This window comes from Podarcis muralis, chromosome 4, assembly GCF_964188315.1.
Source record: "Podarcis muralis chromosome 4, rPodMur119.hap1.1, whole genome shotgun sequence".
Lineage (NCBI taxonomy): Eukaryota > Metazoa > Chordata > Lepidosauria > Squamata > Lacertidae > Podarcis > Podarcis muralis.
Window position 1 is genome coordinate 34,043,822 of NC_135658.1, and position 13,585 is coordinate 34,057,406.

Consider the following 13,585-nt stretch of genomic DNA (forward strand, 5'->3'; position numbering starts at 1 on the left):
TTTGTGCTCTACCACTCCATTACTGAACCCAAATACTGGTTTCATTGAATCTGATCAATAGTCAAAGTAGGGCTGAGTGTCTTCTAGCGAAGGGGAGAAATTGATTAAGTTTGCATTTTAATGGGAAACTATCAAGTTTGCCCTTCCTGAATCAATACATGAAATGAAACACAGCTCTTCTTCAAAATTTGCACTTCTTCAAATTATGCCATGCAGCTCTCCAACCAAAAAAGGGGTACAAAAATGTATATATTAGTGAAAACGATTCTAAAATGCATTCTGTTACACTTGGAAAAATACTTATGCTAGGCTAAATTCCATACAAATGTGCATATTAGGAGAAATATGCACACAATGCCTATGAATTTTCATGCAAATATATGCAGAAATGGGACAGGTGAGAAACTGAGAGAAATAAAAATTGACTGATTAATTCATCTCTTATATTATGAATATACACTGATAACATCTGTCTCTCTGAATGACATGTCTAAGCAACTTAATGTAGATATTAAATAGTACAGGAGACCATGCCACTGGATTGATCATTCAGGTAGGAAAGGAATCACCATAATTGTCTAGAATTCCTAGACAGCCTGCCCAGGTTTGAGATTCATTGTTTTATAAGTCAGAATGGAGTGCAGAGGGTATGCGGTCGGAAATGATGGCATGTCTTAATGCTTTCCAGAATAAGGCTGACGACGAGCAGCAATCCCTCTTTGCCGTCTTTGATGAAAACAAGAGCTGGTATTTGGAGGACAATATCAAGAGATTCTGCAGCAATCCCTCCACTGTTAAGAGAGATGACCCCAGATTTTACAAGTCCAATGTCATGCACAGTGAGTAGAAACCTGACCCATCATTTCACTAAGCCTGTGAGAGCTCAACTTCAGTAGTGTGAAATAAAATTATGTGGGTGTTTTTTTGTTTTGTTTTTAATGGAAGAATAGCATGCTGTTTCCATAATGCTTGACTGCTTGATGGCATTCACTACACTACACCAATACAATGCTACAAGTTACATAGAAATAAAGTGGTAGACTAAGGCGGCAAAATTCAACATTGCACCACTTGAGAAGAGGGATCATATTGTTTTGAGCTTGTCATCGGATTGCTTTGATCAAATGTCTGGGGCAGGGCCAGCCCAGGACTTTCTGCCACAATCTGCAGCCTCTGTCACATGCAGTTCTATTTTTAAAAACTATGTTAATTATAAATGTTTACACTACAAATGAGCCATCATATTTTTGAATGCTCGCCCTGTGTAAAAAAAAAGCTCCCTGCATGAAGTAAATTAGCCCAAGTTAATGTAATCTTCCCCTTGATGAGTTAGTTATTAGATGCAGGGAGCTTTTTTATGCCTGAGAATATTAAACAAAATACAATTAAATGATAAGATATTCCCATGCAGTCTAAAGTGGTAGAGCCCAAATTTCTGCTATGTCATTATGTGTAACATGTAGAACAGTTCCTACAGGTGTCTGTTTCATTCCTGTTATAATGTCCATCGGATCTGGAAATTTGATATGTTATATATTCTTTGTTACATTGTTGTTGTCGTTTGTATTTTAGCTATCAATGGCTATGCATCTGATAGAACAGATATCCTTGGATTTTGTCAGGCTAATATTATTAAATGGCACCTCACCAGTGTTGGCACACAGGATGAGATAGTGCCGGTGCATCTTTCTGGCCATACTTTCCTGAACAGAGGAAAACATCAAGATATCTTACATCTTTTCCCAATGAGTGGTGAATCGGCTACAGTGACCATGGACAACGTTGGTTAGTAGCAACCTATAAATCCTGTTCTTACAGTGGTCAATCAGATGCGCATGGGAGGCTCGTAAACAGAAGCTGAGCACATCAGCACTCTCCCCTCCTGCCATTTCCAGGAATTCGTATTATTCAGATTGTTTCCCTTTTCTTTAGAGCCATAGTCTCCTTTCCCCAAGAGTGGCATTCTCCCTGACATTAGTGAAGCTATTGGGAGTGGAACAAAACCACAAAATCCCCCGAAGGCCTCATCCATCCACCTTTCTGCCTCTCTCAGATTTTCCAGGTCAGCCACCTTGGCCTCAAAGGAACAAAATTGTTCCCAGAGAGCCAGGAGATCGTTGGACCAAGGACACCTCCACCCCTGCTGGCTTTCTACCTGCCTAACTGTTTTGTGGTTTACTGAGTTACTTTATTAGAAACTTACGTTTTGTTTGGGTCAAGGAGACGAGGGGCAGCGTAGTGTGCCCTGGGTTTCTCACTTTGCTGCTGAACTTGCTTAGCTGTTGTAACACAAAGCCTTGATGCTTTATCAGATGGGCCTCTCTGTAGCACAGGAGTTGTAGTCCAACAAAATTTGGAGGTCCACAGGTTCCTCATCCCTGTCTTGGTGGGAGACAACATATTGCAAAAAATAAAATAAAATTATTTGTAATAGAGTTCTCTGGTTCTGCAATATTGTAATGAGATTAAGGTTTGGTGTGAATCCTTTACCACCATTTGTGAGCCACAGAATTTACATTCAGGTGTCTGAAAAAGGCAAACTGTAATTGGTCAAGTAGTATGAATAATGCACATTATTCTGAATTTGCAGGAACCTGGCTTTTATCGTCATGGGGTTCCCATGAGATGAGCAATGGAATGAGACTTCGGTTTAGAGATGCCACTTGTGATGATGTTGATTACACAGAAAGTTATGATGACGCTTCAGATTATGCACTGGTCACATTTTCATCTGAGAAAAGTGACGCAGCAGCACTAAAGGAGGAGAAAGCGGACAGAAGCATGATAAATGAAAATGTCCTTGATAACTATGACGATCAAACTGAAGATGACTTAGAACAAGATATGTATGCTTCGATGCTCGGACTTCGATCACATCGTAATGGATTGATTGCTGAAGAAGAAGAAAAGCTGAATATCACTGCTCTTGCCATACAAGAAGAAATTGACAGCACCCGCAATAAGACTGATGGTAATGTAACTGTGAACTCACATCTGGTGTTCACAAATAACAGTGATACTTCACATGGTGATAAAGTGTTGGAAAGTCCAAGCAGTGCTTCGAATACAGCTGCACTTGACTCCTTCCATCCTAATTACACATCTTTGGCAAACGATACTTTGATTTCAGATATTGCTGCAGTGGTTAGAAACTGGTCCTCTGAACAAGGCAAAAGTAACCGTACTTCGCATGGTGATGACATGCTGAAAAGTCCAAGTACTGCTCCGAATACAGCTGCACTTGACTCTCTCCATCCTAATTACACGTCTTTGGCAAAAGACACATCAATTGCAAATATGACTGCAGTGGTTAGAAACCTGTTATCTGAACAAGGAAAAGGTAACCCTACTTCGCATGGACCTTCTACAGAGAAGGAGCAAGAAGATAACAAAGGTGAAAATGATACACGGCATGAAAAGAGGGAAAGGCAAGGTCTAACAGAGGCAATATTATTTGCCCTTAAAGAGATGCATGCCCTGCTGTTTCATGTACAACAAAAAAGAAATCTTTCTGCTATAGACAACACCACTTCAGATACTCCATTTCTTCCCATTCCCAGTGCAGAAACTGCTTCCAGCTTAGATACTAGTCACCTTTCACATTATCTTTATGATTATGAGGATGAAGAGGAAACAAATACTGAGTTTTCCATGCTTTCAACAAATTTACCTTTGGCTGTAGCAGAGACAGTGGAAAACAATGGTTCTGAACAAGAGTTGTTGGAAGATCAACAATATGATGATTTGACTTCTGATGGTATGATAGACAGCTTTGCTTCTACTCCCATCCCAAAGCCCACAGAGAATTTGAAGGACTCACCTCAGCAGAGGCCAAAGTGTCCTCCCAAAAAGACGGCTTCTGAATGGAATGTTGTTTCTGAGAAGGTGATTTATGATACAGAAGCAGATCTCACCAAACCTGTTGACAATAAACTACAGAACAGCTCCAGAAATGTCACCTTGTATCCAGAAAATACCATGATCCCTAGCAAGAGAAAGCAGGAGATATACAAAGCTGACTCCCAGCTTGAGTTAGGCCAATTAGAAATGAATAACAATAGCAAGCAGGAAGCCCTGAATGAAAAGAGAAAGGAGAATTGTACCGTCAGTACACCTGGAACTTTCCAGAAGGCTCGGCGAAAGAAAAGAAAGCCAAGAGTCTTAGCACCGAGAACTTCCAAACCTCTAATGTCACCTAGAGGATTTGGCAGCAAGCAAGCCTCCATTGAACGCAACCATACCATGCTGCCAAATGAGGTGTATGATACTTTGACACCAAAAGTGGATAAACCAGAGGTCAAATTAGGTTTTATAGGCGACGATGGGGAATATATGGAATATGACATAGACAGCACAGTCTATGACGACAGCATCAGTGGCTCTTATGAATATGAGACAGTACACTATCACAACCCGTATATAAGAGACCCCCGACTTGACAGTTATACAGCACGTAACCCAGATGACATAGCTAAGCGTTACATTCGGACTATGAACAATGCAAACATAAGGAGATACTACATTGCAACCGAAGAGGTTCTCTGGGATTATGCGGGACCAAGAAAAAGGTTTGGATGAATTATTTCTCTCTGACCCAATTCCATCTTGCTGGCTTTAGTGCGACACGCTAAGCAGTGCAATTCTATACATGTCTACTCAGATGCAAATCCCCCCTTGGTATTTGTGTTTAGATTTGCAGCTTAATACCTTTTAGAATACGTCAGTCTTTATTAATTGGCTGTTTTCATTTATAATAAATAAATAAGGCCATTTGTTTCTGGGCAAATGGTTGTCCAAAGTGGCTTACAATATAAAGCAACACATGATGAAAAGAGCAATAAATAATATAACCATAAAGCAACAACTCATCAACAGTCCACGCACACTCCATCAGGACTGATCGATTTTGGGTACTTCTTGATCATCAGAATCAGGTGGTTAAGCCCACAAATCCAGGAAACTATTCTTTTTTAATTTATTCATTAGGGGATAATGGGTTGTACCACTTTGTCTTGCGTAGAGTTCCGCTCATGCAAGGGGACTTTCCCTTCTTGCTCCTTATATATCCTCAAAATCTGTTCAGGATGGTCCTTCAACCCTCTAGAGCAGATTTTGAGGGTGCATGAGGGGCTGCAGGGAGAGGAGGGGAAAGATTCATTGCACAAGCAGAAGTACCGTATTTTTCAATCTATAAGACGCACCAGACCACAAGACGCACCTAGTTTTTGGAGGAGGAAAACAAGGAAAAAAATATTCTGAATCTCAGAAACCAGAACAGCAAGAGGGATTGCTGCGCAGTGAAAGCAGCAATCCCTCTTGCTGTTCCGGCTTCTGGGATAGCTGCATTCGCTCCATAAGACGCACACACATTTCACCTTACTTTTTAGGAGGGAAAAAGTGAGTCTTATGGAGCAAAAAATACAGTATGTTGCAGAAGCAGAACAGCAGCACTGGGCACAATCCAGTCTCTTTATTTTCTTTCTTTAAAGCACAAGATACCTCTGTGGGGCTGTTTCAGGAAGTAGACTGAGCGCCTCTAAGCAGACGAGCAATTGCAACCATGTTTGCTTAGTTATATTAAATCAGTTAATGTTTAATATTTTTATCCCACTCTGCTGTTTGTAGAACATTTCACATCCAAAATGTACAATGCAGTTAAAAACAAAAACGTCATGTCAGTTAGGAAAAATGTTCATGTAAGCCATGCCGTCTTAAAAAAACAAAACAGCAATCAAGTTAAAAACAACAGCAGTACTCATTCACAGAAAAATGATTTTTAGTTTCTGCCTACAACGGCAACAAATAAGGAGTTGGGTAAATCTCATCCTGTCTATACAGAAGGGCCCTGTAAGTTACAATTATCAAAATTCCCTAGGAATAGGAATTTACTGTTAAACCAATCTGACAATTATAGCTCTGTGAGAGGAATATGTTCACCTAACAATGCTCAGCATTCTTAATAAACTACAGTTCCCATGATTCTTTGGGGGAAGCCATGACTGTTTAAAGTGGTGTGATATACCTTTAAATGTACAGAGCAGATTGGGCCAGAGTCACAGAGCCGAAATAGATGCCCTTTTGCTTTGATTCTGCAGTATTCACCATTTCTCAGTCTCCAAGTGCTTACTGATATTAAAAATTTACTCACAAAAAAGTTATTGTTTATTTACAGTCTCTTCGTCTCATTCCTTCCATGTCCTCAGTACAGTGAAAAGTGGCTCAGCCAGGACGGGGTACAAAAAAGTGATTTTCCGAAGTTATCAAGACGATTCTTTTAGGACACCTGAAGCTGCAGGCGAATATGAGGAACACCTTGGCATCCTGGGTCCTGTCATTAGAGCTGAGGTGGATGATGTCATCCAAGTAAGTTCATGTTCCCAGTCTTTGAATAATTGGGGGCATTTCCCCCCTTTTTAATAACTTCAAAATAAAAAAAATGGATTTCATTTTGGTTTGGGTGTGTTAAAATAAATAAATAAATTCCCTAAAAGACCATGTGTCTTTTTGTGGCTGAGTTCAGGAATGGGCATTACTAATGAAAATAGAAGCATAAATGTATATAACAAATCTGAATCCTTTTGAATGCAGCCTGAACAATACTTGGCAATGTGCTCTGAATGCAACAATATTGCACGAACTTCCTATAGCATGGGGGGGGGGGGGATATGTGATATGTCTCCCAGATTTTGTTTGACTTCCATCTGCCCCAGTCAGTATGGCCAATAGTCAGGGATGAATGGCTTTTGGAGTCTAGCCACAGGTTTCTTGCCCCTGCTGTAGTCCATTTACATGTATAACACATAAGGGTTTCTTAGTCTTCTGTCTCCTATGAGATTTTCTACTGCAGAAAGCAAAGGTGAAGTGAGTTTCCTTTCCTTCTCATTACCCCCAACTCTTGAAAGTGTGAAACGTGGTTGAAGGAAACTTCCACCGACAGCAATGAAATGCATGCACTACAAACTGACCTGCAATGAAATGCGGCAGTGTAATTTGTATTTTAGATGTATGCTGCCATTTTTAAATCAAAACCGATAGCAAAATGATTCAAATCAGCCAGCCATGTCTTCTTTCAGGGTTCCATTCTTTCCTCCCAGTTTTCCAGTTCCCTCCAACAGACACTTAGCATTCAATGGCTACTGAGCATGTCCAGCCCTCATTGGATTGGTGTTGAGTTTTTTTTTTGGGGGGGGGGGTGCCTCCTAGATTCTTTTCTAATTTTTTTTTACTTCAGCAAACTTCAAGACTTACCTCCAAGCCTGCTGATATTCTTTGGTGTGGATTTTGACTACATGAGTATCGACGCTTGGAGAACTGAGCTTGTTTAGAATACACAGAGTAGGATTACTGTAGTGCCGTACATGGGAGCAGAAATGCATAGCAAATCTAAATTCCAGGTAGGGCTGTGAATTGCTCCTTTCTGAAATTCTGGAGAGCTACTGCCAGGTAGTGAAGACAGTACTGAGCTAGATGGATCAATGGTCTGACTCTCTACAAGGCAGCTTGTATTGTTCCTAAATTAAACAACTTGATTACAGTCAGAAGACAGGTAGCGACAACCATTTATAATTAAACCATTGCATATGCCCAGCTTGTTGATCTGTACAGACAGACAGCTGTGCACAATAAGTACATCCCAAGACAGATTTTCTAACCTGTTTATAGTTTCAAAGAAATTTTCCCATGGGAGCGGAGTTCTAGATGTGACTTGATGTAGTCTCCAAAATCTGAACCCAGGATAACTCCACAAAGCTTTAAGTTTTTGGAAGGGAGGTTTTCCACCTTCATAACTGCTAATCGCTGTCCGTTCAACCAGGCAGAGGGCCTGCTTGGTAGTGGTTCCCACCCTGTGGAATGCCCTCCCATCAGATGTCAAGGAAATACAGTCGTCTCTTGGATCCCAAACACCTTGGTACTTGGACATTTTGGCTTCTGAATGCCGCAAACCCAGAAGTGAGTGTTCAAGTCTGCAAATGTTCTTTGGAACCCGAACGTCCAGCGGGGCTTCCGCGGCTTCTGATTGGCTGCAACAGCTTCCTGCAGCCAATCAGAAGCCGCGCTTTGGTTTCCTAACGTTTTGGAAGTCGAAGGGACTTCCGGAACGGATTCTGTTCGACTTCCAAGGTACGACTGTAAACAACTACCTGACTTTTAGGAGACACCTGAAAGCAACCCTGTTTTGGGAATTTTTTAATGTTTGATATTTTATCACTTGATGATGATGATGATGATGATGATGATGTTGGGAGCTGCCCAGATGGGCAGGGTGTAAATAAATTATTATTATTATTATTATTATTATTATTATTATTATTATAGATTCACTTTAAAAATCTGGCCTCCAGGCCATATTCTCTCCATGCCCATGGGCTTTATTATGAAAAGTCTTCTGAGGGTAGAAGCTATGATGACCAGTCTCCAAAATGGTTTAAAGAGGATGACGCAATCCTGCCAAATGGCACCTATACTTACGTCTGGCATGTGACCCAACGGTCAGGACCTCCAGAAGGTCAGAGAACATGTCGATCCTGGGCCTACTACTCTGCTGTAAACCCGGTAAGGCAATCTAATACAGAAAGTTTTTGTTTTTGTTTTGAAGCAGTAATACTTCTGTGAAATCCTCTGAGTGAAAAGGGAAATGAATTCTTTCAACGGTAATGAAGAACATGTTGGCTAATTTGGCTTCAAATTTGTATGCCTTTTGCTTTTCAGATATATCTTGGATTTGAGATTCCCTTAACATTTAACATTCATGAATTACTAATATGATTTAATTTATTATCAGCCTTTCACAAGCTGGTCCCAAGACAGGTTACAGCAATTTAAAATTCAGGATTTAAACAGTTTAAATTTATTACATATTAATATATCTGCATCAGAATGAAGTGAACTGATGCTTTCAAATAAACCACAAGAGCAGCAATTCATTTACCTGAGAAACTAATTTTGGAACCTCTTTCCTGTCTTGTTTTGTAGGAAAAAGATATTCACTCTGGCTTGATTGGGCCAGTCTTGATCTGTCAAAAAGGAATGCTTGACAAGTATAGCAAGCCAAAGGACATGAGAGAATTTGTCCTGCTTTTTATGGTCTTTGATGAGGAGAAAAGCTGGTACTTCAATAAATATAAAAGAAAGACTCATGCTGAGAGAATTTCCGGAGCAAAAAGGCACCATAAATTTCCTGGTATAGATGTTTTCCTTTGTCTACTATAAGATCCCTAGTGATGGCGAATAATAACTATGACTATATTGAAGAAAAATGATAGGGATGTTTTCTGAATGTTAACATTTTACAGACACAAAACACTTGCATGAGATTTTCTCTCTCTCTGTTGTCACCCATGTTCCTGATAAGAGTTCAAATATAGATTTACAATCAGAGGTCTCAAATTGTTTTAGTACAACCAGTCCTGCTATTAACTATTCCCTTGCACTAATATCAAACTCATCTGATCTTATTTTTGCTTCAAATATTTTCCTGTTTCATTCCAAGGCCCCGCTCTTGATACATGTCAATGTATTTTGTTAATATTTTGTTAACAGAAAAATATAATTAACCTCCATCATAATACGCAAGTCAGTTTTCTCCCTATTCTTCAAACTTAACACTGCATCCTTACTCTCCCTTTCAAACTGAATTATTCTATTTAAATAAAGTTTAACTAGAAAGGCAGAGATATTCCTCAAGGCCATTGTTTATCCCATCAGTGGGCACTAATGAGCAAAAGTTAAAAAGTTTTAAGCCACTTGGATTTGAGCTTATATTTAACTCCTTTCCATTTAAACTGGAAGGGCTTGAGGTATTTAGTGCTGACTGGATTACATCCATTTTGATTTTCCACATCCTGACATTTGTAAAGCTAATTTCGCTAAAGCCCTTGGAAATCGCAGGTGGCAAGGAGCACAGTTCCTGGGTGCATTATTTGAAGGTGATGCCTCCATTGAGAAAATAGGGACAAGCTATGTGTTGTGGTTCTGTGATTAGAACTTCCAACATAATTGTTGTCTTGTAAAACCAGCCAGTTGGCGTTTCCCAGTTTGGATGGTTGTGCCTGTAAATCTTCATTTGCTACTAGCAACTTCAGGTAGTGGTGGTGGGGATTATTAGAGGCTTCTGCAGCTTCAGAGAAAGAGGTGAAACAGGACGTGCCGGCCCTGGTGACAGCAAAAAACAAATTACCCAATGTTGCCACAAGACTGTTAGATTTCCAGGTTACTACTGTATGCTATCATGATACTATCTTAATTAAACCACGGAGCTGAAATATTCTTCTATGTCAAGGCTTTGAAGAACTAAGTAGTTATAGAAATTGCAGTTATGCATCTCAATGTTTTTTTTTAAAAAACAACAACCGCAGAAGGATATGTGTGCTGTTTCTTAATCTCTGATCACATGTTCTTTTTTGTTCCAGCTATTAATGGGGTTTCATACCACCTTCAGGGGTTGCGGATGTTTAAGGATGAGAAGGTCCACTGGCATTTGATAAACATGGGTGGGCCAAAAGACATTCATGTTGTTAATTTCCACGGTCAGACATTCACAGAACAGGGAAGGGAAGATCATCGGCTTGGTGTCTACCCTCTTCTTCCTGGTAAATATAATCAGACGGACCCGTATATTGTTGTCAGAAAATTAAATGCTCTTCTCTATGGTGTTGGACTCTTGACTCTGAAGAATTCTTAAGTAGTTATATCAATGTGAATAAAAAAAGAATATATTTTTTTAAAGAATGACAAATGACCCAGTCCATATCAGCGTATAAACAACCCCTGATTTCCATGGTAAATAGTTGAAAAATTATTGCAATAGAATCCACTTTGCTTCCATTAGCCTTCTGAGATGCACTGGCAAACTCCTTTAGGTTACATAAGAAGAGGGGTGACGAACTGGACCCAGCCGGTAGTCTGGATCCTAATATTCTCCATCGCCACAGGCCACTTTGACAGGTGAGCAGGTCAATCACCTGCGATCAGCTTGACATTGGGCTAAGCATTTCTCTTTGCAAACTGGGTTGAATACAAGTTAGTATGCAAAGAGAAAATGTTCTTGTCTACAGATCTGCTCTGCTTTATTGATTTTTATCAGAAATCCTAACGTATGCAGTGAAAATATAGCTTGAGAATACATAGCCGGCAGTCTAAAGCTGAATACAGTGGTACCTCGGGTTGCATACGCTTCAGGTTACATACGCTTCAGGTTACAGACTCCGCTAACCCAGAAATAGTACCTCGGGTTAAGAACTTTGCTTCAGGATGAAAACAGAAATTGTGTTCTGGGGGCGCGGCAGCAGCAGGAGGCCCCATTAGCCAAAGTGATGCTTCAGGTTAAGAACAGTTTCAGGTTAAGAACGGACCTCCGGAACTTAACCCGAGGTACCACTGTATGACTTAACCAAGAGCAACAACAAAAAACTGGATGTTTGTGAAAATTCAGGAACCTTGCGCCTGATGTCTAATTCCTGTTAGTGCAGAATCATAAAAAACAGAGTAGGCTTTGGTTTAATATGATGCTGCTCTACTCATCTTCTGACCACATTTTTCAGTTTAGGCATGCTTAACAAAAATGTGCATGCATTTCCTTTCTGCTTTGAAGGTTCATTTGGTACTGTTGAAATGAAACCGTCAGGAGCTGGCACATGGCTTTTAAAAACAGAAGTCGGTGAATATCAGGAAGCAGGAATGCAAGCCTCCTTTACTGTTATAGATACAGGTAACAGAGTTTAACCATATTGAATCTCACAAAACAAGGCACATAAGTGTCATTGCATGGTTGGGAAGCAGTGTGTGTACAGTTGGACTTCAAGCTATTGCTAGTAAATTAGCATTGTATTGTATCCAATACAGTACTGGTCCAACTGTTAGGATTGTCCTACTTGCGTGTACGACCCTGGCAGAGACACATGCCCGACTAGCATGTTCTCTCCCTCCTGGTCGATCGTTCGGGAGCTTCAAATGCTTTCTTCAGCTCGAACATCACAGTGACTGATACCAAGAGGCATCAGCACACGTACGATCCTGCAGACTATTTGCAGTTTGAGTAACAGAACTCAGTAGCACAGCATTTTGGCTTATCTACGTTTATTTACATATAATACACTCAGAGCATTCTGACTTAGCTCCTTCCTCTTTCTCATCAGACGGCAAAAAGAGAAAGAAGAAAGGACAATAGTTCCACTTCATGGAACACAGTACTGTAATACCAAAACATCCTGTCTCCGTCACTTCCTACACATTCCCATGGAATGAAAACATACACCGTCATGTGATAGACAACAATCCCATGACTGCAAACACGGAACAAGAATCCTAACAACTTAGAGTAGATGCACTGAAATTAATCAAGATGGCTTACTCAGGTCTATTAATTTCAGTGAGTCTATTTTGATGAAAACTTTGTTGGATGCAACCCATTGTTACTGGGACAGGCCCTGATTGGTGGGTACTGGCAGAGTTTCCAGGGATGCTGGGATTATGTCTGCCATTTTTATGCTGGTTTATTATTATTATTATTATTATTATTATTATTATTATTATTATTATTAAAAAGTCTGGCTGTGTATTTTTTCCTTCCCATCCCAGACTAAGTGCACACAAGATGTAGCAATGGTGCATCTGCATCTCACCCCCAGGTGTAACCTAGGGTATAGGATTACTCTGCCTAGCAACAGAATTTAGGGAGGGCTAATGCGTTTGATCCCTTTCAATAGGATGCAAGCTGCCCATGGGTCTAGCAAGTGGCATTATAAAAGACTCACAGATCAGTGCTTCAAACTACATAGGTAAGTTAAATTTCAAAGTGAAGGAATTTAAGTCGTTAAGTTGAATATGTTTTGTCTCTTTGCAAGTGATATACTTTAAATTGTAGCCTCTAGCAATGGAACCACTACACAATAGACTACTGCTTTAATGAACATCCACGTTCTGTGGTGGCCCAACATTAACACTTCCATTTTTTCCCATTGTGGTAGACATAAATTATCTTTCATGGTACCAAAATGGACAGCACAGATGGGTAATATACTAATTAGTAGGCATGCAATATAACATACTGAATATAACTTGTTTGTTTAAATATTTTTATTTACAATATTTATAAATATTACAATATTGTAATCTTTACAATATTACAGCAACAGCAACACAATTTTTTCCAAATACAAACAATTGTGAATTGTCCTGGCATTCGTACAGACTCTTATGGTGTATTATAATTATTATTCTAAAAAACATCGCCCCATTTTTTCCATATTTGTTAGTTTCTTACCATAGTCCACGATTAATATATTACATAAATATTTGCCACATATTGCAAAATGAAAATAGATTATGCTTGCCTCTGGCTGCTCTAATTTGACAGGTCAGTTTCTCAGCCATTCAGTGTGGTTTGTGATGGTGTTTGGTTTAGCAAGCAAAGACCTGCTCTATAAATTGGTTCTGAAAATGCCATCTCAACCTACGACTTGCCCTGCTGGTGATGAATTAGCAACAGCAAATTTTTCATTTGAAATGCATTAGAATGTTTTTTTTAGCAAGTTCTAGACCACTCCTAAGAGGGACGTGGGTGGCGCTGTGGTGTAAACCACTGAGC

General features: G+C 39.8%; 1 protein-coding gene across 1 annotated transcript in view; it reads left to right on the plus strand.

Moving 5' to 3' along the window:
* F5 (coagulation factor V) overlaps positions 1-13,585 on the plus strand; it is a 39,697-nt gene that overhangs the window by 16,253 nt on the left and 9,859 nt on the right. Inside the window, exons 11-19 of the mRNA XM_028726598.2 lie at positions 689-839; positions 1,573-1,785; positions 2,591-4,568; positions 6,204-6,363; positions 8,317-8,553; positions 8,974-9,181; positions 10,410-10,589; positions 11,591-11,707; positions 12,705-12,776. Coding sequence (XP_028582431.2) covers positions 689-839; positions 1,573-1,785; positions 2,591-4,568; positions 6,204-6,363; positions 8,317-8,553; positions 8,974-9,181; positions 10,410-10,589; positions 11,591-11,707; positions 12,705-12,776 — 3,316 coding nt within the window. The remainder of the gene's footprint in view (positions 1-688; positions 840-1,572; positions 1,786-2,590; positions 4,569-6,203; positions 6,364-8,316; positions 8,554-8,973; positions 9,182-10,409; positions 10,590-11,590; positions 11,708-12,704; positions 12,777-13,585) is intronic.